This window comes from Haematobia irritans, chromosome 2 (genome assembly GCF_050003625.1).
Source record: "Haematobia irritans isolate KBUSLIRL chromosome 2, ASM5000362v1, whole genome shotgun sequence".
Taxonomy (NCBI): domain Eukaryota; kingdom Metazoa; phylum Arthropoda; class Insecta; order Diptera; family Muscidae; genus Haematobia; species Haematobia irritans.
This window is the reverse complement of record NC_134398.1, coordinates 116,955,409-116,979,733: the sequence shown is the minus strand read 5'-3', so window position 1 is coordinate 116,979,733 and position 24,325 is coordinate 116,955,409. Positions and strand designations below refer to the sequence as shown.

Below are 24,325 nucleotides of genomic sequence, written 5' to 3'. Positions count from 1 at the left end.
AAAATTTTGTTTCTGCCCAATTGTATATTCCCCCACATCTTTCTCACTTCCACGAGATTTTTTAGTTCTTAGCACCTTTCCTGTAATACAAACATTGTAGAAGAAATTATTCAATTGTATGATTTTTTTTATTTTAATTTTACCTTTTGCCGGACGGGGATTCGAACAGCGCACCACACAGTTTGTAAGGATCAAAGAAGTAGCTGATCAATTGCCCAAGGTAAAATAAAATGTTAATTTTGTAATAACAAGCAACAACCACCAACTTAATTCAATATCGCTCCCTGTTAAATAGCGCTCCAAGCTACTAAACACATATATGTTTATAGGCTATTTCTAAATTAATATATGTTTGCGTCCAAGCATATTATATTTACAAACATTTTATGTCCCAAACATAATATGTTCTAACATATTAACATATATGTCCCAAACATGTTTTGCTAGTTTATGAACATTATATGCTTGCACTCAAAAATATTGTGTTTAAAAATTTGTGTTCCAAACATATAATGTTTATAGCCAAACATATGAAAAACAGCCTTTTTCATCCGTGTATAGAAAGAAAATTTTGACAAAAATTTCTACAGAAATAAAATTTTAACAAAATTTTCTATAGAAATAAACTTTTGACAAAATTTTCTATAGAAATAAAATCTTGGTAGGTTATTTTTGGCTCGAGTGGCAACCATGATTATGAACCGAATAAAATTTGAACAAAATTTTCTATAGAAATAAAATTTTGACAAAATTTTCTATAGAAATAAAATTTTGACAATGATGAAAATTTTATTATGAACCGAATAAAATTTTAACAAAATTTTCTCTAGAAATAAAATTTTGACAAAATTTTCTATAGAAATAAAATTTTGGTAGATTATTTTTGGCTCTAGTGGCAACCATGATTATGAACCGATATGGACCAATTTTTGTGTGATTGGACCAATTTTGGTATGGTTGTTAGCGACCATATACTAACACCACGTGCCTAATTTGAACCGGATCGGATGAATTTTGCTCCTCCAAGAGGCTCCGGAGGTCAAATCTGGAGAATGTTTTATATGGGGGCTATATATAATTATGGACCGATATGGACCAATTCTGGCACGGTTGTTAAAGATCATAACTAACACCATGTTCCAAATTACAACCGGATTGGATGAAATTTGCTTCTCTTGGAGACTTCGCAAGCCAAATCTGGGGATCGGTTCATATGGGGGCTATATATTATTATGAACCGATGTGGACCAATTTTTGCATGGTTGTTAGAGACCATACACCAGTATCATGTACCAAATTTCAGGCGGATCGGATGAAATTTGCTTCTCTTTGAGGCTCCGCAACCCAAATCTGGGGATCGGTTTATATGGGCGCCATATATAATTATGGACCGATGTGGACCAATTTTTGCACGGTTGTTAGAGACCATATACCAACACCATGTACCAAGTTTCAGCCGGATCGGATGAAATATGCTTCTCTTAGAGGCTCCACAAGCCAAATCTGGGGATCGGTTTATATGGGGGCTATATATAATTAAGGACCGATATGGACCAATTTTTGCATGGTTGTTAGAGACCATATACCAACATCATGTACCAAATTTCAGCCGGATCGGATGAAATTTGCTTCTCTTTGAGGCTCCGCAAGCCAAATCTGGGGATCGGTTTATATGGGGGCTATATATAATTATGGACCGATGTGGACCAATTTTTGCATGGTTGTTAGGGACCATATACCAACACCATATACCAAATTTCAGCCGGATCGGATGAAATATGCTTCTGTTAGAGGCTCCACAAGCCAAATCTGAGGGTCCCTTTATATGGGGGCTATACTTAAAAGTGGACCGATATGGCCCATTTTCAATACCATCCGACCTACATCGATAACAACTACTTGTGCCAAGTTTCAAGTCGATAGCTTGTTTCGTTCGGAAGTTAGCGTGATTTCAACAGACGGACGGACGGACGGACGGACGGACGGACGGACGGACATGCTTAGATCGACTCAGAATTTCACCACGACCCAGAATATATATACTTTATGGGGTCTTAGAGCAATATTTCGATGTGTTACAAACGGAATGACAAAGTTAATATACCCCCATCCTATGATGGAGGGTATAAAAATTAAATTCGAATTTAAAATTACATTGAAGGTGCTGGTTTGTGTCTCGGCTAAGGCCTCTGCCGCAATTTTAAATTCGAATTTATCTTCACACACATAACAAAGGGCTGCCAATACCTACCTACACTGAAAAAAATATTGTCGTGAGGCCAAAGATTTCATGTCCTTAAAATACGAATGCAAATTTTGCTTATCATAGAAGACGCATTTCTCTAATATAAAGTTTTGTTCCTTGTCCAAAAGTCGATAAACTTTCGTATTGTCCTTATAATTAAGTGATTTGACTTAAGAAAAAAAAGAAAGAAAGAAAGAAAATTTTTTTGGGGTAAGGTCAACTTGACTTTAATAATTCAGAAAATTTCTTTAAAATTAATGAAATTGTCTTTATATTTGTTGTCTTTTTGCATCTTGACTACAAAGCAAAAAATCGTTCAAAAATAGGACATGTTTTTCAACACTTTATTTTAAAGACGTTTTTTACTTGAAACATAGCATAATTTCTCCTGGAAATCTGAAGTCTGTACTTGGAAAATAAAGTTGTCGTTAACTCGTTTTTAAAGGACTTCGATAGCATATGAAGAAAAAAAGTAGAAAAAACGAAAAATTAAAATTTTCTTCCTAGAGTCAAGTACACAAAACTAAAATTTAATTTAATTGTGTCTTAAAAGTATCCTTACTTGTATTCTCCGCTTCTTTTGCTCGGAATCAATACCAACATTTTTAAAGTAAAGACAAAATCTTTGGAACCGGGCATTTTTTTTTTTCAGTGTAGGTGAGAGGTTATTTTCATTATGATTTTCAAATTCATGTTAGAATCTCAATTTTAAGTTAGAGTAAACAATAAGCTTGTCTCTACGCTCTTAGCAAATCAAGTATCGGTTTGGGATATGATAATTTAGTGATGTCCCTCTGTCTTTTATTACATTAAGGATATTTTACCATCCATAAAATACGTCCGACTTTAACGTCATTCAAGAAATAAGAACCAAGTTGATCAAGGGGTCTGAGACCCCAAATCAGAACCAACACATCACATTTGATGAACATTTATGAGCAGAAGTTTCAAGAATATTTATTACCTTATGGGACGGCACAAGAATTAATATATAAATTATATCTCAAATTTATCCCATTGTGCAGATGCCACCTTTGTTCAGATAAACAGCACCCATTCCAATGTAGATGTATAAATCAATAACTCTGTGTCTGGTCAATTTGGGAAATTTTGCATGTGCTATACAAACCCCTCTTTGTTATGATGATATCTGAAATTCTTGTTATTCGACAAAGACACACTAAAACGAGAAAAGCGAAATTGTTACAAAAATAATGCATTTTTAATTTAGCAATTTGCCCATCATGCCAATCCCAGTGTATTTCATGTCATGCATTATTCCACAATGATAGTTCAGTTTTCCCAATGTTGAGAGTATTAAATGCATAGTAAATTGAGTTTTTATTAAAATTGTCCAATGTTTAGTACAATGATTTTGAATGAAACTTCATTTCAAACAAAACTTATATGAGCTCAAAAATTTTTTTGTGCCGTTTTGAATATGTCTAATCAATGCCAATATGTCTAATCAATGGAATCAGTAGTTTGTCCCATAAAAAGAGCTGAGGACGATCTTAAGAATGGAGGATGTGAGACCAGGGCTGTGGAGCCGGAGTCGGAGTCTTGGAGTCGGAGTCTGAAGATTTTGCTGGAGTCGGAGTCGGAGTCGTAAAAATTTTGCTCGACTCCGACTCCGGCTAAACCAAATTTTTTAAAACACTTCACATTTTTGTAACTAAGCAAGTTTTTACGCAAATTAGTTTCCATTGCGTTATTCATTCGATCAATGTGTAAATGATGTAAATGAAAATCAACTTCCAATTACGGCTATCTTTTTATGTTTCCTAGAATGTTAGACTAGCAGATGGGCTGGATCGATCCATTTCAATGCCCATATCAATTTATTTGAAATATTTCGAACAATCGATATTATTTTTATTTTAAGGCCATATACATATGTGGAATATTGACAGAAAATTTTTTCAAAGTTGTTTTTTATAGAAAATTTTGTCAAAATGTTATTTCTATAAAAAGTTTTGTCAAAATTTTATTTCTATAGCAAATTTTGTCAAAATTTTATTTCTATAAAAAAATTATTCAAAATTTTATTACTATAGAAATATTTTTTTCTATAGAAAATTTAGTCAAAATTTTATTTCTATAGAAAATTGAGTCAAAACTTTGCTTCTATAGAATATTTTGCAAAATTTTATTTCTATAGAAAATTGTGGAAAATTTTGTTTGTTACACAAAATTTTTTTCAAAATTTTATTTCTATTGATAATTTTGTTTTTATAAAAATTTAAGTCAAAATTTTATTTCTATAGAAAACTTTGCCAAAATTTTATAGTAATAGATTTTTTTTTAGAAAATTTGGTCAAAATTTTATTTCTATAGAAAATTTTGTGAAAATTTTATTTCTATAGAAAATTTAGTCAAAATTTTGTTTCTGTAGAATATTTTGCGGAATTTTTTTTCTAAAATTTTTTTTTCAAAATTTTATTTCTAAAGGGTGATTTGTTAAGAGCTTGATAACTTTTTTTTAAAAAAACGCATAAAATTTGCAAAATCTCATCGGTTCTTTATTTGAAACGTTAGATTGGTCCATGACATTTACTTTTTGAAGATAATTTCATTTAAATGTTGACCGCGGCTGCGTCTTAGGTGGTCCATTCGGAAAGTCCAATTTTGGGCAACTTTTTCGAGCATTTCGGCCGGAATAGCCCGAATTTCTTCGGAAATGTTGTCTTCCAAAACTGGAATAGTTGCTGGCTTATTTCTGTAGACTTTAGACTTGACGTAGCCCCACAAAAAATAGTCTAAAGGCGTCAAATCGCATGATCTTGGTGGCCAACTTACCGGTCCATTTCTTGAGATGAATTGTTCTCCGAAGTTTTCCCTCAAAATGGCCATAGAATCGCGAGCTGTGTGGCATGTAGCGCCATCTTGTTGAAACCACATGTCGACCAAGTTCAGTTCTTCCATTTTTGGCAACAAAAAGTTTGTTAGCATCGAACGATAGCGATCGCCATTCACCGTAACGTTGCGTCCAACAGCATCTTTGAAAAAATACGGTCCAATGATTCCACCAGCGTCCAAACCACACCAAACAGTGCATTTTTCGGGATGCATGGGCAGTTCTTGAACGGCTTCTGGTTGCTCTTCACTCCAAATGCGGCAATTTTGCTTATTTACGTAGCCATTCAACCAGAAATGAGCCTCATCGCTGAACAAAATTTGTCGATAAAAAAGCGGATTTTCTGCCACTGATTTTGGTAATAAAATTCAATGATTTGCAAGCGTTGCTCGTTAGTAAGTCTATTCATGATGAAATGTCAAAGCATACTGAGCATCTTTCTCTTTGACACCATGTCTGAAATCCCACGTGATCTGTCAAATACTAATGCATGAAAATCCTAACCTCAAAAGAATCACCCTTTATAAGAAAAAATTGTCAACTTTTATTTCTATAGCAAATATTCTCAAATTTTTTTTCTATATAATATTTTGTAAAATTTTATTTCTATACAAAATTTTGTTTGCTACAATTTTTTTTTAAATTGTATTTCTATTGATAATTTTTTCAAACTTTAATTGCTATAAACAATTTCGCCAAATTTTATTTCTATAAAAATTTTATTCAAAATTTTATTTCTATATATTTGGTCGAAATTTGATTTCTATAGAAAATTTTGCCAAAATTTTATTTCTATAGAAAATTTAGTCAAGATTTTGTTTCTGTAGAAATTTTGGAAAAATTTTATTTCTATATACAATTTTGCAAAATTTTATTTATGAGACAAAAATTTTTCCAAAATTGTATGCTCACTGATACTCACGGCTAAGTCGAAAACTTGTAGAAATGACTCAAATTTTCAAATTTTTCAATGAGTGAATCATAAATGCATTTTTGCGAAATTGTCAAAACAATTATAAATATTTCCCAAATACTGCCCGAGATTTTGTAGAAGAGATTTTATCAAAATATAGATATAAATACAAAGTTGTGCAGAGTATATTATAATCGGCCCGCCCGTTTTTAGACTTTCCTTGCATTTTTATTTTTTGTTAAAATTATGTTACGTCCCATAACGTTAGATTTAAATTTTAAGTACATAGATTTTGTAGGAGTATATACAATATTGTCTAAATCGATTCAGATTCAAATTCATGCATATGGGAATATAAACCTTTATATAGCTCGTAACAAATTTAAAGGATTTGAGATAGTATCAATAATTTTGGTCCACAAATACATAACATATACTGTTGGTATCTTGTCATATTATGATGGGTATTTATATCATTATTTTATTTTTTAAACATTGCCTTAAATTTGAAATATAGAGTTCAATTGACATCTAATGTGAAATAAAACCTTTTTTTGCACACATAAATAAATATGATACTTTATATCGATCCACTTACGGTACCCCCACAATAGAACCACAAATTAGTGGTATTAAAATGAGATTTAGTTATATTACCCGGAGTCGACTCCGGAGTCGGAGTCGAGCTGATGAAAAATGCTGGAGTCGAAGTCGAGCAAAATTGGCTCGACTCCACAGCCCTGTGTGAGACATCTGTCTTATCGACATTTTTGGGCAGCATTTTAATTTTTTCAAACATAAACGAGTTATCACAGTAGTTGTTGTTGACTAGAAACAATACATTGTGTGATCGTTCACCAATCAGGTGAATTCAGCAATGCCTCTAAAAATAGATTTCAATCTGTTGTTGCAGTAATGTAATAACAAATTGAAATCGAAAAAATAAGATTAAGGGATTGTAGCTATATGAGAAGATGATACACAGTGGTGGTGAAAAAATGATTCAACTTGGGAGAAATGATTGTCGTGATTCTATATGAGAAGATGATACACAGTGGTGGTGAAAAAATGATTCAACTTGGGAGAAATGATTCTCGTGTGTAAATTCCATAAGAAATTAGCATATAAGACCCAAATTGAATCACCTCACCCAGCCAGATCTTACTAGAGACTATGGAAATGTGGATTAACCAACACTGAAACATATGTATAGTCAGGCTTGTATGATGGGTATCTGGCATTTTCTTTTCAATAGCATAATAATACCAATTCCTTAATCTTCATGTCCAATTAGCTCGCATTTAAAATTGTAATTAATGTAAAGTAATTGATTTTGACGAAAAAACCAGCCTGCGTTGATATTAGGCTAACATAAAAATAATAAACAAGTAATGATTGGAGTAATTTTTAATAGCTATAGGGAAATTTTTCAAAATAAAAAGAAACAGATACATACATTTCTTAAAAATGTATGAAATATTTTTCTGATCCGATTCGGACAAAATGTGCTCTAGATTTAAAATTTAAACCTGCTAATGAACGGGGAAGATGTACAATGTTGGTACCGATAAGGAAAGTCTAAGGTAGGGCGGTAGCTGCTACCTTAGACTACATATATTTAAAACCGAACCGATTTGGAAAAAAAATTTTACACTTCACCAAAATCTCTAGCTTTAAAATTTAAACCGGCTAATGCTCTGGGACGCAAAATGTTAGTAAAAATATGTAAGAAAAGCCTAAAGTCAGGCGGGGCCGACTATATTATACCCCGCAACACTTTTTAGATCTACCATCTCAAATCCTTCAACTATGCTAGGTGTCATATTCAAAGGTAAATATATTTGGACACCATTCTTAGACTTCTGCACAATTTCCAGACTTAAAATTTATTTTGGATCATATCCTAGGACGAAGCAAAATGTTAATGTTAAGGGGAAATAGTTAAATCAAAACCCATATTTATGCAATTTCGCAAAATTGCAATTATGATTTATCGCACATTTACGAAGCAAAATGTTTATTCATGTTTGCAAATTTCGGCTTACCAGTGGCGATTTTAAAGTGAAAATGTGTGTATTTTGGCCATGTTTGCCCAAATGAATCTAAACCGATTGTGGCAACTTTCTCACACTTTGCTAAACTGTTAATTGTACTATCTGTGCACAATTTCAAAATATTCGAAGTGGAACTTTTGTCGAAAGATATATGTGGGAGCTATATATATAAATATCAAACAATTTTGACCAAATTTGGTATACCTAGTACAAATGACAAAAATTCTTAACTTAAATATATCATTTCCCAACCGTCTAAATTTTAAATCGAAAATGAAACTACACGCCGTCATGTTGACGATGGGTCCCGAATCCCTGGTATAAAGTCGTTAAATCGCATGATATAGGTGGCCAATTTTCTGGTCCCAAGCATAAAAAAAGTTCACCGGACCCGCCTCTCTATAACCCCATTGTTACGCGTGCTGTGTGGCATGTGCTACTGTTTTTTATACCATCCACCATAGGATGGGGGTATATTAACTTTGTCATTCCATTTGTAACACATCGAAATATTGCTCTAAGACCCCATAAAGTATATATATTCTGGGTCGTGGTGAAATTCTGAGTCGATCTGAGCGTGTCCGTCCGTCCGTCTGTTGAAATCACGCTAACTTCCGAACGAAACAAGCTATCGACTTGCAACTTGGCACAAGTAGTTGTTATTGATGTAGGTCGGATGGTTTTGCAAATGGACCATATCGGTCCACTTTTACGTATAGCCCCCATATAAACGGACCCCCAAATTTGGCTTGCCGATCCTCTAAGAGAAGCAAATTTCATCCGATCCGGCTGAAATTTGGTACATGGTGTTGGTATAACAACCATGCAAAAATTGGTCAACATCGGTCCATAATTTTATATGGCCCCCATATAAACCGATCCCCAGATTTGACCTCCGAAGCCTCGTGGAAGAGCAAAATTCAACCGATTCGGTTGAAATTTGGTACGTGGTGTTAGTATATGATATTTAACAACCATGCCAAAAATGGTCCATATCAGTCCGTAATCATATATAGCCCCCATATAAACCGATCCCGAGATTTGGTTTTGGAGTCACTTGGAGGAGCAAATTTCATCCGAGTCAGTTGAAATTTGGTACATTGTGCTAGTATATGGCCGTTAACAACCATGCCTAACTAGGTCCATATCGGTCTATAGTTATATATAGACCGATATGGACAGATGAATAGACCCCAATCACAGAAAAATTGGTCCATATCAAGTTCATAATTGTATATAGCCCCAGAATTGAAATATGGGGGTCGCTTATCCCCCATATTTCAATTCTGGCTCTCTACGTACCGTGCGAAAGTCCATATCGATTCGTAATTATTTGTAGACTTACCTATACATCCTTTTTTTGTCTAATATATACGACGTATGGACTAACTCACAATTTGGAAAACGATGTTAAGAAGTTTTAAGGTACCACAATTATTTCGATTGTGGATGACAGTCTTTCGTAGAAGTTTCTACGCAATCCATGGTGGAGGGTACATAAGATTCAGCCTGGCCGAACTTACGGCCCTATATACTTGTTTTTTTTTTTTTTTAAACCACATGTCATGCAAGTCAAATTCTTGCATTTTGATCAAAGGTACTAATCGCAGCATCCTTGTGCAAATCCAATAATACCACCTGCCCAAACTGTGGCGAAAATTTTGCTTATTTCTGTACCCATTGATCCAAAAGTAAGCTTCGTTTCTGAACACAATTTTGCGATAAGAAGTGCGCGATAAACATGCTTAACAGAGAACGCATTTTGACACTAAAATTCAATAATTAGCAGGCGTTGGTTGTTTGTAAGACGATTTATGGATAAATTTTAGACAAAGAAGATGTTTGACAGTGAAACAAAACACGAAACGTGCGTCAGCCCTATATAAACCGATACCTACACGCTCACAAAAAATCGCTTCTGTAACATATACTCCCAAACATATTTTGCTTCAAGCATATACATTTTTGGCTATTGCCCAAACATTTATATGTTTGATCTCTTCCAATATATAATATGTTTGAAAGCATATTGGTCTAAACAATATATGTTTGGGTAGTCAATTTCCAAACATTTTGTATTTTTGCATCCAAATTCAATAATGTTGTCTTCCAAAAAACAATATGTTATTATGTGAACATATAATATGTTTAGAGGCATTTTGCACCCAAAAATATTATATGCTTAAAAAAATTCTCCCAAACAATATTGTTCTCAAAATTTTATTTGTTTATTTATATATTTACAATCATAATGAATTATGAAAATAAACAGGTAATATAGGTGCTAACAACATAGGTTTTCGACCTGAATGCTCAAAATTTTGTTTCTGCCCAATTGTATATTCCCCGACATCTTTCTCACTTCCACGAGATTTTTTAGTTCTTAGCACCTTTTTCTGTAATACAAACATTGTAGAAGAAATTATTCAATTGTATGATTTTTTTTATTTTAATTTTACCTTTTGCCGGACGGGGATTCGAACAGCGGACCACACAGTTTGTAAGGATCAAAGAAGTAGCTGATCAATTGCCCAAGGAAAAATAAAATGTTAATTTTGTAATAACAAGCAACAACCACCAACTTAATTCAATATCGCTCCCTGTTAAATAGCGCTCCAAGCTACTAAAGACATATATGTTTATAGGCTATTTCTAAATTAATATATGTTTGCATCCAAGCATATTATATTTAAAAACATTTTATGTCCCAAACATAATATGTTCTAACATATTAACATATATGTCCCAAACATGTTATGCTAGTTTATGAACATTATATGCTTGCACTCAAAAATATTGTGTTTAAAAATTTGTGTTCCAAACATATAATGTTTATAGCCAAACATATGAAAAACAGTCTTTTTCATCCATGTAGGAGTAACAATTTCTCAATTTTCTTGACCAATTAGCTCGAATAAAATTTGTAATTATATGTAAAAATTTAACATCAAAAATCAGCCAATTTTAAGATTGCAAATAGTAGACATCGACTTTTTGACTTTGGTAGCCCCAGCCCTGTCATTGTATTTGTCACCGGTACTTAGAGTCAAATTGCGTTTATATACAGCATCCTTCATCTATGAACAGTCCATGAAAATGTGCAACAGCCTTCTTTCCGGAGTATCAAATCTGCTAGAAAAGTTTGCGATGCAAAATCGCTGTAAAACCTTAGATTGTAGTAAGCATCCCAATTTTTCAGAGCACCCCAGGACCTTGTTAGCTTAAAAGTATTTTAACATAAGCTTAAGTCTAAATAAATCCTTATCCTTGATTTTCAACACGAAGAAATGAGTAACAGCAAATTTCTAGCGATTGGGAAGGTGGTAATCACTTAATCGATTTCCTGTTGACATTAGGCAATCTCTATACTTATATCGAGGGGTTTACGTATTATAAATCACATACAATGGTTGGCAAGTGTCCCAATGTCAATGTTATCGTGATGCCGGTCCTTTCTCCTGACAAGTGGTCATTTGTTACGCGTCCTCCTTATAAATTCCTCCCATAGTTACTCCTTTCTGATATCACATTTAGTTGTAATAAATATCAAACTGGTCATACAATGGCCCATTCTGTTCAAACAAACACTTAACGTACTCCACTTTATGCCAAGATAATCTAAAGGGCAATTTTCAAAAAAAAAAAAATCCAACATTAATAGCTGAAATGGTATCAAAGCAACACAATGGTCTCCGGCTTGAGAGGAGAGGCTACCTAGCCCACTTACTGGGACGTTGGTTAATCGCACACTATTATCGGAAGAAGTGAAAATTATTCTGTAAACCTTCATGCTGTGGCGGTCATTTTCTGTAATGGCCGTTATGCGTTGAAAACTATGAGAAATTACAGGAAATGCGATAAAGACGAAGGTTATTCAAGCACGTCAATGACACCCTGTTGCCACAGCCAACCAAAGGTTGGGCGCCAACAAACAAAAGCCGGCCGGTGACATTTGAGTGACTGACCGCCGCGAAAAAATGAGCAAACAAAAATTGAAGGAAGGTTAACTTATTCGCCCAAAAATCACCGCAGCCATTGCCATTGTGGTATGAAGAAGTGGTTGCGTGTTCGTGGCCACAAAAAAGGAAAATATCCAAGAAAAAAAGCGAAAATGAATGTCGTCTGCCACACGAATTCCAAGGGACTGTTTTTGATGAATAAAAATGACGTGATTAAGAGAAAGAGGTGCAAAACAGTGTAAAAAGAAAATCCATAAAGAAATGTGTAATGAAATGAGACCGATGGCCCAGGGACAAAAGAAAAATCTTTTATAAGCCATATACCAACATATGACGACCTCGAGACGAGTTTTAAGGTTGAATAGTTAAATTAAATAAAGCTATGACATAGCGGTAAACTTGAATTTTTCTCTTTGAACATCTAATAGTTCCTTTCGAAACGGAATTTATGACCAATAAAGTTCGGTTTTGTTGTTGTGTTATTGATGGCAAATAATAACAATTGCCACCAAATAAATTCGGTTTGTAAAAGCTTAGTAATTGCAAAAAATATAAGAAAACTTTGTTTCTAAGAAAATAAATTATTTATATGTGCGAAGATAGAGTAAGTGTTTATTTATTAAAGACCTAAACCACTTTTTTGGCAGAGTTATGTTATGTTAACAGAGCTTTTAACAATGCACTGTAAACAGTTACCACTACTCTGTTCAGTGCTTCCCGTACACATACAAATGTTGCCTTAGAAGAAAGATTGTGTAACTTAAATTTTGGAACAAGCAATTTACATCATATTAAGGATGAAATTCTTTAAAATGGAGAAAAGACAAATTCATAATATTTGCCTTAACATTTTTGTCATTAAAAGTAGGGCAACAATTTTTGAAATTTGTTTCTTTCCGTTGATATCGCACGTCTTTGATGTAAGGAAAATTATCCTTAAAAGAAAAAAAAATATTGAATTAAAGAAACAATCTTTAAATTAACTGAAATGTTGAATACTTAGATTAATACATAGGATGTGGGGTATACTAACTTTGTCATTCCGTGTGTAACACATCGAAATGTTGGTCTCAGACCCCATACATTATATATGTTATACTCTGGGATATGGTGAGATTCTGAGTCAATCTACCGATGTCCGACCAACTGTCCGTACATCGGAGGAAATCCCACTATCTACCGAACGAAACAAGCCATCGACTGAAAAAGTTGATTGAAGTTAAAATTTTTTTTTTCAATTAATAAATGAATTAATTTAATTAACTTTTTAATCAAGATAAAAACATTAAGTTAATAATGGAACATTTTTCAATTTTTAATTAAAATATTAACTGATACAATTAAGTTTTTAATCAAACTCGGAGGACTAAGTCAGTTAAAAAGTGTTAAAATTTTTTTTTTAATTTTCAATTAAAAATTTATTTCATACAATCACGTTTTAATCAAACTAAAAACACTAAGTCATTTAAAAAATAATTGAAATTCGTTACGTTCTTAATAAAATAGTTAATCGAATTTTACAATCAACATCAATTAAATTTTTAATTGAATCAATTAAAAAATAATTGAAATTAGACAATGAATCAATTAATTTTTTAATCAAGCATTTTTGGAAGAGGAAGTTTCATCCGATTGGAATTTGGTACAACAAGTTATTATGCCCTCTAACTACGGTGCAAAAATTTGTCAATATTGGTTCACATTTATGCCCCTAACAAACCGACACCCAAATTTGACTGGAACTCTAATAGTAATTATTTATATACTCCTCTATATAAAATGATCAAGGTCTAAGGAGGCTTATATAAGTATAGGTGTTCAATTTGCCTATTTTATCTAACATAGGCTCCGTATGGACTAATACACAATTTAAAAGACAATGTTAAGAAGGTTTAATATACCTTGCCATCGGTAACTGTTACCACCACAACCCAACTCGGTTGTGGATGACAGTCTTTAGTAAAACTTTGTAAGCAATCCATGGTAGAGGGTACATAAGATTTGGCCGTATTTACTTGTTTGAACTTAAGAATTGCTTTGTAGTATCTGTTATAATTGGACTTTGTACACCGGCATTTATTTGTACAAAACATCGATAAATGAGACCTGTAAAATGATGTAATTTTATAGGGCATAGATTTAAAGCTAGACAGCTCCCTTAAAATATCTTTTTTTGGAAGAAACCGCCTACATGGATCGGTATAAATAGGAAAATCTTTAAAGAAAGGTAAAATCTTTTGCCCGAATCTAAAGATATATACCATCCTTTAAGAATTGTTGGTATTGACTTTGTATAAAAGACGCTACTTACACCCAGAGAAGGAATATGATCACCTCAAACATGTTTTAAGAGCAAAATGTTATTTTTGGGTGATGACCATGTAAGGAATGTTTTTCTTAACGTTAAGGGCGATCTGATTTATTTCAAAGACATACGATATTAACCGAATAAAAACAGAATAAAAAGTGATAAAATTATACAAATTTTTTAAATGTTGTCGAAAAAATGCCAATTTCAGTTTTAGAAATTTCAGTTTTTCGGAGGGGTGCCAATTTCAGTTTTTCGGAGGGTTCAAGTGTGGTTTTTGTTGGGTTTAATAAACTGCCTGAATTTATTCTGATAATTGGTTGATAGTTTTGCTGCAAGTAGAGGATGCTGATGAGGAATGTGGTAATTCCGAAACGTGCGTCCATCCAACCATCTTGCAGTCTATAGGGCTTTGCCCAAATAAATTTGACAAACATTCTTTTCCTCTGTTGGTTAAGCTACTCTTGTAGTTTAGTCAATGTATGGTTTTAAGCTGAAATAAAAGAAACGACAACAATGCTTAAAGAACAAAACCAACAATAACAAAACAAAACAAATGGAAAAAGAAGAGGAGGCACGCTCAAAATAAACCCAGCCATGTGAATTCAAATCGATGATTTGACAGTGGCATAGGAAAAGAGATATGTTTGTTTCGAATTTATTTGGCATAAGCCGGCTATCAATGTAAAACCTTTTTTCGGAGGGTTCAAGTGTGGTTTTTGTTGGGTTTAATAAACTGCCTGAATTTATTCTGATAATTGGTTGATAGTTTTGCTGCAAGTAGAGGATGCTGATGAGGAATGTGGTAATTCCGAAACGTGCGTCCATCCAACCATCTTGCAGTCTATAGGGCTTTGCCCAAATAAATTTGACAAACATTCTTTTCCTCTGTTGGTTAAGCTACTCTTGTAGTTTAGTCAATGTATGGTTTTAAGCTGAAATAAAAGAAACGACAACAATGCTTAAAGAACAAAACCAACAATAACAAAACAAAACAAATGGAAAAAGAAGAGGAGGCACGCTCAAAATAAACCCAGCCATGTGAATTCAAATCGATGATTTGACAGTGGCATAGGAAAAGAGATATGTTTGTTTCGAATTTATTTGGCATAAGCCGGCTATCAATGTAAAACCTTTTTTCGGAGGGTTCAAGTGTGGTTTTTGTTGGGTTTAATAAACTGCCTGAATTTATTCTGATAATTGGTTGATAGTTTTGCTGCAAGTAGAGGATGCTGATGAGGAATGTGGTAATTCCGAAACGTGCGTCCATCCAACCATCTTGCAGTCTATAGGGCTTTGCCCAAATAAATTTGACAAACATTCTTTTCCTCTGTTGGTTAAGCTACTCTTGTAGTTTAGTCAATGTATGGTTTTAAGCTGAAATAAAAGAAACGACAACAATGCTTAAAGAACAAAACCAACAATAACAAAACAAAACAAATGGAAAAAGAAGAGGAGGCACGCTCAAAATAAACCCAGCCATGTGAATTCAAATCGATGATTTGACAGTGGCATAGGAAAAGAGATATGTTTGTTTCGAATTTATTTGGCATAAGCCGGCTATCAATGTAAAACCTTTTTTCGGAGGGTTCAAGTGTGGTTTTTGTTGGGTTTAATAAACTGCCTGAATTTATTCTGATAATTGGTTGATAGTTTTGCTGCAAGTAGAGGATGCTGATGAGGAATGTGGTAATTCCGAAACGTGCGTCCATCCAACCATCTTGCAGTCTATAGGGCTTTGCCCAAATAAATTTGACAAACATTCTTTTCCTCTGTTGGTTAAGCTACTCTTGTAGTTTAGTCAATGTATGGTTTTAAGCTGAAATAAAAGAAACGACAACAATGCTTAAAGAACAAAACCAACAATAACAAAACAAAACAAATGGAAAAAGAAGAGGAGGCACGCTCAAAATAAACCCAGCCATGTGAATTCAAATCGATGATTTGACAGTGGCATAGGAAAAGAGATATGTTTGTTTCGAATTTATTTGGCATAAGCCGGCTATCAATGTAAAACCTTTTTTCGGAGGGTTCAAGTGTGGTTTTTGTTGGGTTTAATAAACTGCCTGAATTTATTCTGATAATTGGTTGATAGTTTTGCTGCAAGTAGAGGATGCTGATGAGGAATGTGGTAATTCCGAAACGTGCGTCCATCCAACCATCTTGCAGTCTATAGGGCTTTGCCCAAATAAATTTGACAAACATTCTTTTCCTCTGTTGGTTAAGCTACTCTTGTAGTTTAGTCAATGTATGGTTTTAAGCTGAAATAAAAGAAACGACAACAAAATTGCGAATTTTTGAAAATATTAAAATGCATTAAAATCTGTAGATTTATGTAGATGTCTGTTGTATAAATAAAGAGAATTTTAAGATTCCCTCTACAATTAAAAATATTTCCCAAAAATTTAAATCTACCGACTGTCTTGAGAAAGGAAATTCATTAGAAATTCTAATACATACTAAATACATGCCCTCAAATGTCCATAACAAAGTCCCTGAATTGGAGCGATCGTGGTGTTAGCTAGCCTACATTGTATACGAAAGGTCATGGTGACAATTCCAATTTCAACCAAACATTGAAATGTTTTTCAGCGATGGATTTTCCCCTCTCAGTAATGTACTCTCTCTCCTCTAAGAGGTTTCAAAATATTGTGAAACGCCCTTCGGGCTCGGCTATACAAATTAGGTTCCTTGTCATTGAGCTAAGTGTTCCTGAAATATCAGGCAGCAACTACACCTAACATAAATTAGGTCCACAAACTGGCGTATCTTTGTTTTTTACTTCAACTAGGAAAAGGTAAAAGATTACAATACAGACTAATGATTCAAATCCATAGTTGAAGGCAAATGAGTGAGAAACAGTGAACCGGCCAAACTCTGCGACTTTCTTACTTGTTGCTATTTCTTAAGCAAAGGTTGGTGTCATTTATTTGGCTCCAAAATGAAGAAGACAATTAAAAAATAATTAAAAGCAAAATAATTTCCATCCATTCATGCTTCTTCATTTCACTATTCCACTATCGTTATGAACACGGGCCGCTAAGCAAATGTTTGGATGTAGATGATGTGACAGAGGGAAGAGTTAAATTTTTTCTCTCGTTGTGGTGAAAAACTTTGCAAGCCATCAGCCAAAGTTTCGTAACGGTACCTAAAGATGAAACTTCAAGAAAAACAAAAACAACTACAACAAAGTGTGAATAGCAGCCTAAGAGGAGGGAGGTAATGTGAATCTCTACAAGAAGAGTTTTGGTTAAGAGCGATTGTTTCACCAGGAAAGTTTTAAATGTGCCACAAGGGGAGAGATAAAGTTGGAATGAACTTCATTGTTCATTGAATTCAAGAGTGGTCCTCACCTGTGGCTTCTCTGCTTGGGCAGGGATTTGGGGGAAATTGAATCTTGTTTGACCACTTTTCTGGTGTTCTTTGTTTATTGTGATTGTTTCTTTTGTTGTTTCTGATCTTGGTGATGCGGTTTGTTCTTCTCCATGCTAACAAGGGAGTGTAATAATGAAGTTTGTTGTTGCTTTTGATCTTTTATTGGGACACTATTTTCACATTCTATGCTTTCGATTTCTCTTTCTTCCCATTCGATTTTCTTTTACTCTTTCCCTTTTTCTAGGGACTTTTCACGGTCAACATTCGCCAACCTATGACGAATGTGTCGCAATTGCTGAATGATTTTTCACACTAAAACAACCACCACTACGAAATGTATTCGCATTTGCGTTGCGAGTTTTTTCAATTCTTCACCCCGGCTTCGGCGACGTCACAACAACACTCGTTTGCCGTTCGTTCCGGCTTCGACCGAATGCAAAACAAAACTGAGTCGAATTGCTTACGACTGGAAGTAGTGCGAGAATGACTATGGCAGCGGCGGTCGACTGCGACGTTGACTGATGGGAATTATGGTAATGGATTTCCAAAAGACAGCCAACAAAAAGCCACCGTTTCTTCTTCCGCCGTCACCGACACCTTTCGGGTTACCCTCCAGCAAGAGGAGACCATAGTGTTGTGTTTTTTGTTTGTTTTTTCTCTGTTTTGGGATAAGAAGCGTCTCGATAGCGTGTCGGACATCACGTGCGTGTGTGTGTGTGCACATGTACATTGTTGCTACCATTAGTAGAAGAACTGTGCCTCACGTGTGATATTGGCCGGTTTTGTTTTTGGATTTGTTTGTTTATTATTTGAAACGGTAGAATGAATGGCTAGAACCACAATAACAATTTGTCTGCTGCAACCAAACGGGAAATAAGTCATTGCAGTCATTGGAACCGGGGTTTAAAATGCGTTTTCACTAAGCAAAGAGTACGATCGTAACTACAAGGTAGCTGGTGTTGAGTGTTATCTATTCCAACTACAATATATTTTTCATTAAGTCAATTTACTTATATATACATATGTGCAAATATTCAGCATTTCAGAATTTATCCGCTTTGTTTTGTTAATGGTTTCTACACTGAAAAAACAGTGAACCCACCAGGAAGAAAACGTTCGCTTAATTTTAGAAAATTTTGATTAAAAAATTTTAATTTAAAAATAAGTAAATATTTTTCCACAAATTCAAGAAAATTTTTGTTGAAGAAATTTTTGTAGTTTGAAGGAAAAAATTGGAGTTCAAAATAGTAACAATGTCTTTAGTGCCATACGAAGTTCATGATGGACGCATTTGTAGTAAAATTTACAAATTTAAAGAAGTAATAAACTATGTTGTGAGAAATACGAACTTAGTAGATCGTTATGCTTTAATTGTGTATAATTTTTCCCTGTTTTTAATTCATTTAAACCTTCTCTAAACATAATAGTACCATTTTTTAATGTAATTGCGTTTTCTTTTTTTGGTAGTTTTGCCCGGAATATGACCATTTTTGGTTTTTTTTTTAAACAAGCACCAATTCGAAAAGGCTTCGAATTATGTTGTGAAAATAGTGCCCCGCGCAATTGCAAATTGAGGGCATTTTCAGCACTGCCGACAAACGAGAGTGCTGCGACTGCCCTCATAAGTTGGAGACCGTGGGTGTCCACCTTTCAAAGGTTTCACTTTACATAGTTGAGACAAACATATTACATGTTCCCCTTTCAAAAATAGCATTATGCTCTTGAAACCTATTTGAGGTGATCACATTCCATCTCTGTTTTAAAACTGTGCACAGCTTGTTTTGCCGATACCTATTCTAGTCTCTCAATTATTAACAAAAAGTAATCAAAATGCATTCAAAAATTAATCAAATTTCTAACGGTACCTTTGTATACATACTCGTTGTTTGCACTATGGCATTTTCTGCGTTGTGCAAAGTGCATGTGTTTTTGCAAGAACAATTTGAGAGCCTACTGTTTTAAAATTCTAACAATCACATTCGCTACATGATTTTTTAAGTCTGTCCATATTTTTGTGAGAGAAGGCTGTTGTTTTCACTTTTTTCAAATACTATCAACAGCCTTCTCTCACAAAAGTATGGACAGACTTAAAAAATCATGTAGCGAATGTGATTGTTAGAATTTTAAAACAGTAGGCTCTCAAAGTGTTCTTGCAAAAACACATGCACTTTGCATAACGCAGAAAATGCCATAGTGCAAACAACGAGTATGTATACAAAGGTACCGTTAGAAATTTACAGATAAACAGGTTTTGTGTTCTAAATGCCTTATAAATTAATTTCGTAGATGTGAATAACGATGTGCATGTCGTTTCGATCGGACATCATGACAACACAACAAAAACTATTTGGTGGTGTGTAGGGTGACCTATTGACTTTTTAAAATCTCTGTAACTTTTTTGTTTATGAATATAAGTAAATACTTCAAAAGCAAAAGTTTCATATTTTGTTAAGGTATTTATAATGGTTGTAAGAAATGGACACCATAGGGGTATACGAAGCGAAATAAAAAAATTAAAAATCAAATTTGACGTCAGAGTCAAAAATGACCAATGCACGAAATATAGCCCCTGATCAACCACGAACAACGATATGCGTTTCTTTTCAATCGGACTTCAAATGACGACACAGCACAATAAATTGTATTTCGGGGGGTCGTAGGGTGCACGGAAAAAAAAAGTTTTGGTGTTCTGAAATTGTCTTCGAATATGCTACAAAACTGGGGGGTGACCGCATCAACTTTTTGTTTTCCTTTAGGCCGTGACCCTATCTAATGAACACAACTAATAAAATCATTGGAAACTACTCAGTAAACACAAGGATGAAAATCATCCATATCAATTTGAGGGTATACTCGATCCTAAACATAAATTTAAATGGCCTTACAAATTACTTTGCCTTTACACATTCTGTAATATGTTTGAAACATAGAAATTAATTTCCATTTGAGAAATCATTGCTAAGGCATTGATTAGTTGAATTCTACTGTGGAGGGTAATGATTGTTTTTTGTTGGGAACGAGATTTTCTGAGTATTTTCTAATAATAAAATTGACTCTACTAACTTTTTGCCTATATTTTCACTATTGGAACCACTGTGCTTTGCATCAAGTCTTTGTTTTTGTGCCGATAGTTTCCCCTCAAATTGTACTACTAATCCCGTGTTGTAATGAACTATAGCACAAATACTACAATGCCCAAGTCAGATAGATGGGGCAACAAAATAACTACAAAATTTTACCATTGTTTCTCTCATGCATAACATAACTCTGCTTCGGGTGCTGTTGGCGTTCTTCTCTCAACGACGCTTCATTGTTTGTTGTTTCCAAGGCTATTGGGAGATTTAAGCCACCACTTTTTATCGTTGGCTTTGTGCGATTTCCAGTTATTGAGCGCGGCTGATGAAGAGTAGAACTTCCATCAGTACTTTTTATCTCATGTTTTGCTATCGATTTTCGTTGCGTTGTTGTCGTTCTCACAAAAGAGTCCGTTGTATGAGTATCCATTTCCAAACGTTTTCCTTTGTCATTCTCATCAATATCGTATTCCAATTTACTCAGCGTTATGGTAGAATCAGTAAGCCTCTGAAGTCTGGGATGAGATTGTTGTTTAGTCACTTGCTTTTGTGTATGATCTTCAGAGTTGCCACCTTGTGCTGTCGACATTGAACTACAAAGGGTTGTTGTCTTTGCTAACACCGTTAGTTGATCGTCGGCAACCGTAACACAGGGTGGTTGTGGTGCCAACCGTTTCTTTGGCAAAGTGGAGATTTTGTCTCTTGATGTTGATTTTTCGGATATTTTATTCGGTTTGTATTTGATCGGGTGTTTAACTTTCTCACCTGCAGTGTAGAAGTAAACCAATAAGGATAGGAAATACACGAGTAAAAATTATTTTTTTTTTCATAGAGGTGTGGCCAGGATTAAACAACTGCATTAGCTACTGGGTTTTTACTTTGCTAGGTTGAATTAATTAACTTGTTTGAGGGGAAAATGTAAACAAACCATAAAATACAATAAACGAACACTCAAAAACCTACAAAAATCATGCAAAGGATCCATTTAATGATATATGTATGAATGTAACGGCGTGTTCTTTCCCAAAATATTTTGGTAATTCAGAGTTTAAGGTAAGTACTATGTTTAGTTTTTTGAATCAATTAATTTAGAATTATAAAATGTTGCTTTGGATCTTTTCCATCCATAATTTCACAAGACTTGCACGCAGAATTCACCCTATTTTCATCGATATATTTTGAACCATTTAACTTATCACAGATCCCATTATACATATTTGTTCGTCACTTCAATACACCCAGAAAAAAGTGCCTTCGAAACTAAAGGAAACAAGCATATACAGCAGTAAATTCGGCCGTGCCGAATTTTAAATACCCACCACATGAATCAAATATGATAGTTTACTTTAAAAACTCTTCGTCGTAGTGGGTTACTTGATAATATATAGAATTGTAGGGGGTTTGATGACAAATCTTCTCCCAAGGCAGTCAGCTCCCGAAGACAAACTTTAAAGGTTCTACCTTTGAAGACCAGATAAGATTCTAGATTTATGAGAACCAATTTTGTTTGAGTTTTAGAGAAATTATAAACATATCGTGTATGTGATTAAATTACGCCTTGATTTGAAATCTTAAATCTGTAGATTTTTTCTGCCATTATTTAAATAAATACGATGAGTAAAATCTGGAAATTTTACTTTCAGTTTGAAGCAATTTTCATGATCAGTGCGCCTGCTATATTAGAGAATTTTAGAGTTGAATAAACGAAAATACTTTATAAGAAAAGGAAATTTCGTTTGTCTAAATTTTATTATAGATTTCCAATTTCAGCCAAATTGGGTAAAAACTACGGATTATAGAAGCCCAAGAAATAAATTCGGGAGATCGGTGTATATGAGGGCTATACCAAAACATGGACCGATAGGTACCATTTGCTGCTCACATATTTGTGATCTTAAAATACCTCCAGAATTTCAAACAAATCGGCTAGAAAACATAGTCTCTAGACGCCCAAGAAGTAAAAATCGAGAGATCATGGTTATACCCCCATGGTTATACCAAAAAATGGACCGATATACCTCAATTTCGGCACACTTATTTGTGGTCTAAAAATACCTCTAGATTTCGAATTTCAGGCAAATCGGGTAATAAATACAGTTTATAGAAGCTCAAGAATTTCAGGCAAAGCGGATGGTAGATATAGTTTCTAGAAGCCCAAGAAGCAAAATCGGGAGATCAATCTCTATGGGGACTATATCAAAACATGGACCGATGAGCACCATTTTCGGCACACCTTTTTATGGTCCTCAAATACCTCTAGATTTCCAATTTCAGGCAAATCGTATTGTAAATATAGTTTCTAGAAGCCCTAGAAGCAAAATCGGGATATCGGTCTATATGGGGGCTATACCAAAACATGGACCGATGGGAACCTTTTTCGGCACACCTTTTTATGGTTCTCAAATACCTCTATATTTCCAATATCAGCTAAATTGGATAAAAACTACGGTTTTTATAGGCCCAAGACTCCAAATCGGGAGGTTGGTTTATATGGGGGCTATATCAAACCATGGACCGATACGGACCATTCTCGACACACCTCTTTATGGTCCCAAAATACCTCTGGATTTCCAATTTCAGGCAAATCTGATAAAAACTACGGTTTTTATAGGCCCAAGACCCCAAATCGGGAGGTCGGTTTATATGGGGACTATATCAAAACTTGGACCGATATAGCCCATCTTCGAACTTGACCTGCCTGCAAACAAAAAACTAATCTGTGCCAAATTTGGGGACGATAGCGCCATTATTGAATGCTGTAGCGTGATTACAACAGACAGACAGACGGACAGACGGACATGCTTATATCGTCTTAGAATTTCTCCCTGATCAAGAATATATATACTTTATATGGTCGGAAATCGATATTTCGATGTGTTACAAACGGAATGACAAACTTATTATACCCCCGTCACCATTTTATGGTGGTGGGTATAAAAATGTTTATCAATTTAGTTCAGCCATTTTATTTCCATTAAGTTAATTTTTTGTGTGAAATAATAAAATTTACTTGTTTCAGTAAAAAATCCTAAACTGAAAGCAGTTAGGAATAGTTCATAAACTAGAATATGGCATGGAATTTTACTAATACTGTTTTCTTCGCGGGGTATAAGAATTTACTACTGAACAAGAAAATTTTATTCTCTGATAACAAAACATTCGTAAAACAAAACAAAAACCGGACTAAAACCAAGTTTGCTCAAATTTAGTAAAATTTCTTATAAAACGATAACACTGACTTCCTTTATTATAGAAAGCTTATCATACATACGAATAACACGTGGCATAGAAAAATATTTTAGTTCATTCGTACTAAGAAGTACTTAATCCTTTTAAAACTTAAGGAAACACACTTCTAGAATATAGGAAATTTTCCTATATTTCTTTTATCTACCTGTAATCGATACCTGTCATCGATGTAATCGATATGTTTGCGCGTACATAAATATAGGAAAATGTTAACTAATATATGGAATGTATTCTACGTAATTTCTACGAAAATCACGTCGTTCACACAAATAAAAATGTCTTTGGCGCTAT

General features: G+C 34.1%; 1 protein-coding gene across 5 annotated transcripts in view; it reads right to left on the bottom strand.

The window, feature by feature from the left end:
- Window positions 1-24,325, bottom strand: part of capu (formin protein cappuccino) — a 398,823-nt gene that overhangs the window by 198,001 nt on the left and 176,497 nt on the right. For 4 of the 5 annotated variants that reach the window (XM_075295921.1, XM_075295922.1, XM_075295924.1 and 1 more), the window contains exon 3: window positions 20,951-21,550. The exons of the other annotated variant lie outside the window; for it this stretch is intronic. In XM_075295921.1, coding sequence (XP_075152036.1) covers window positions 20,951-21,550 — 600 coding nt within the window. The remainder of the gene's footprint in view (window positions 1-20,950; window positions 21,551-24,325) is intronic. 5 annotated transcript variants of the gene reach the window in all.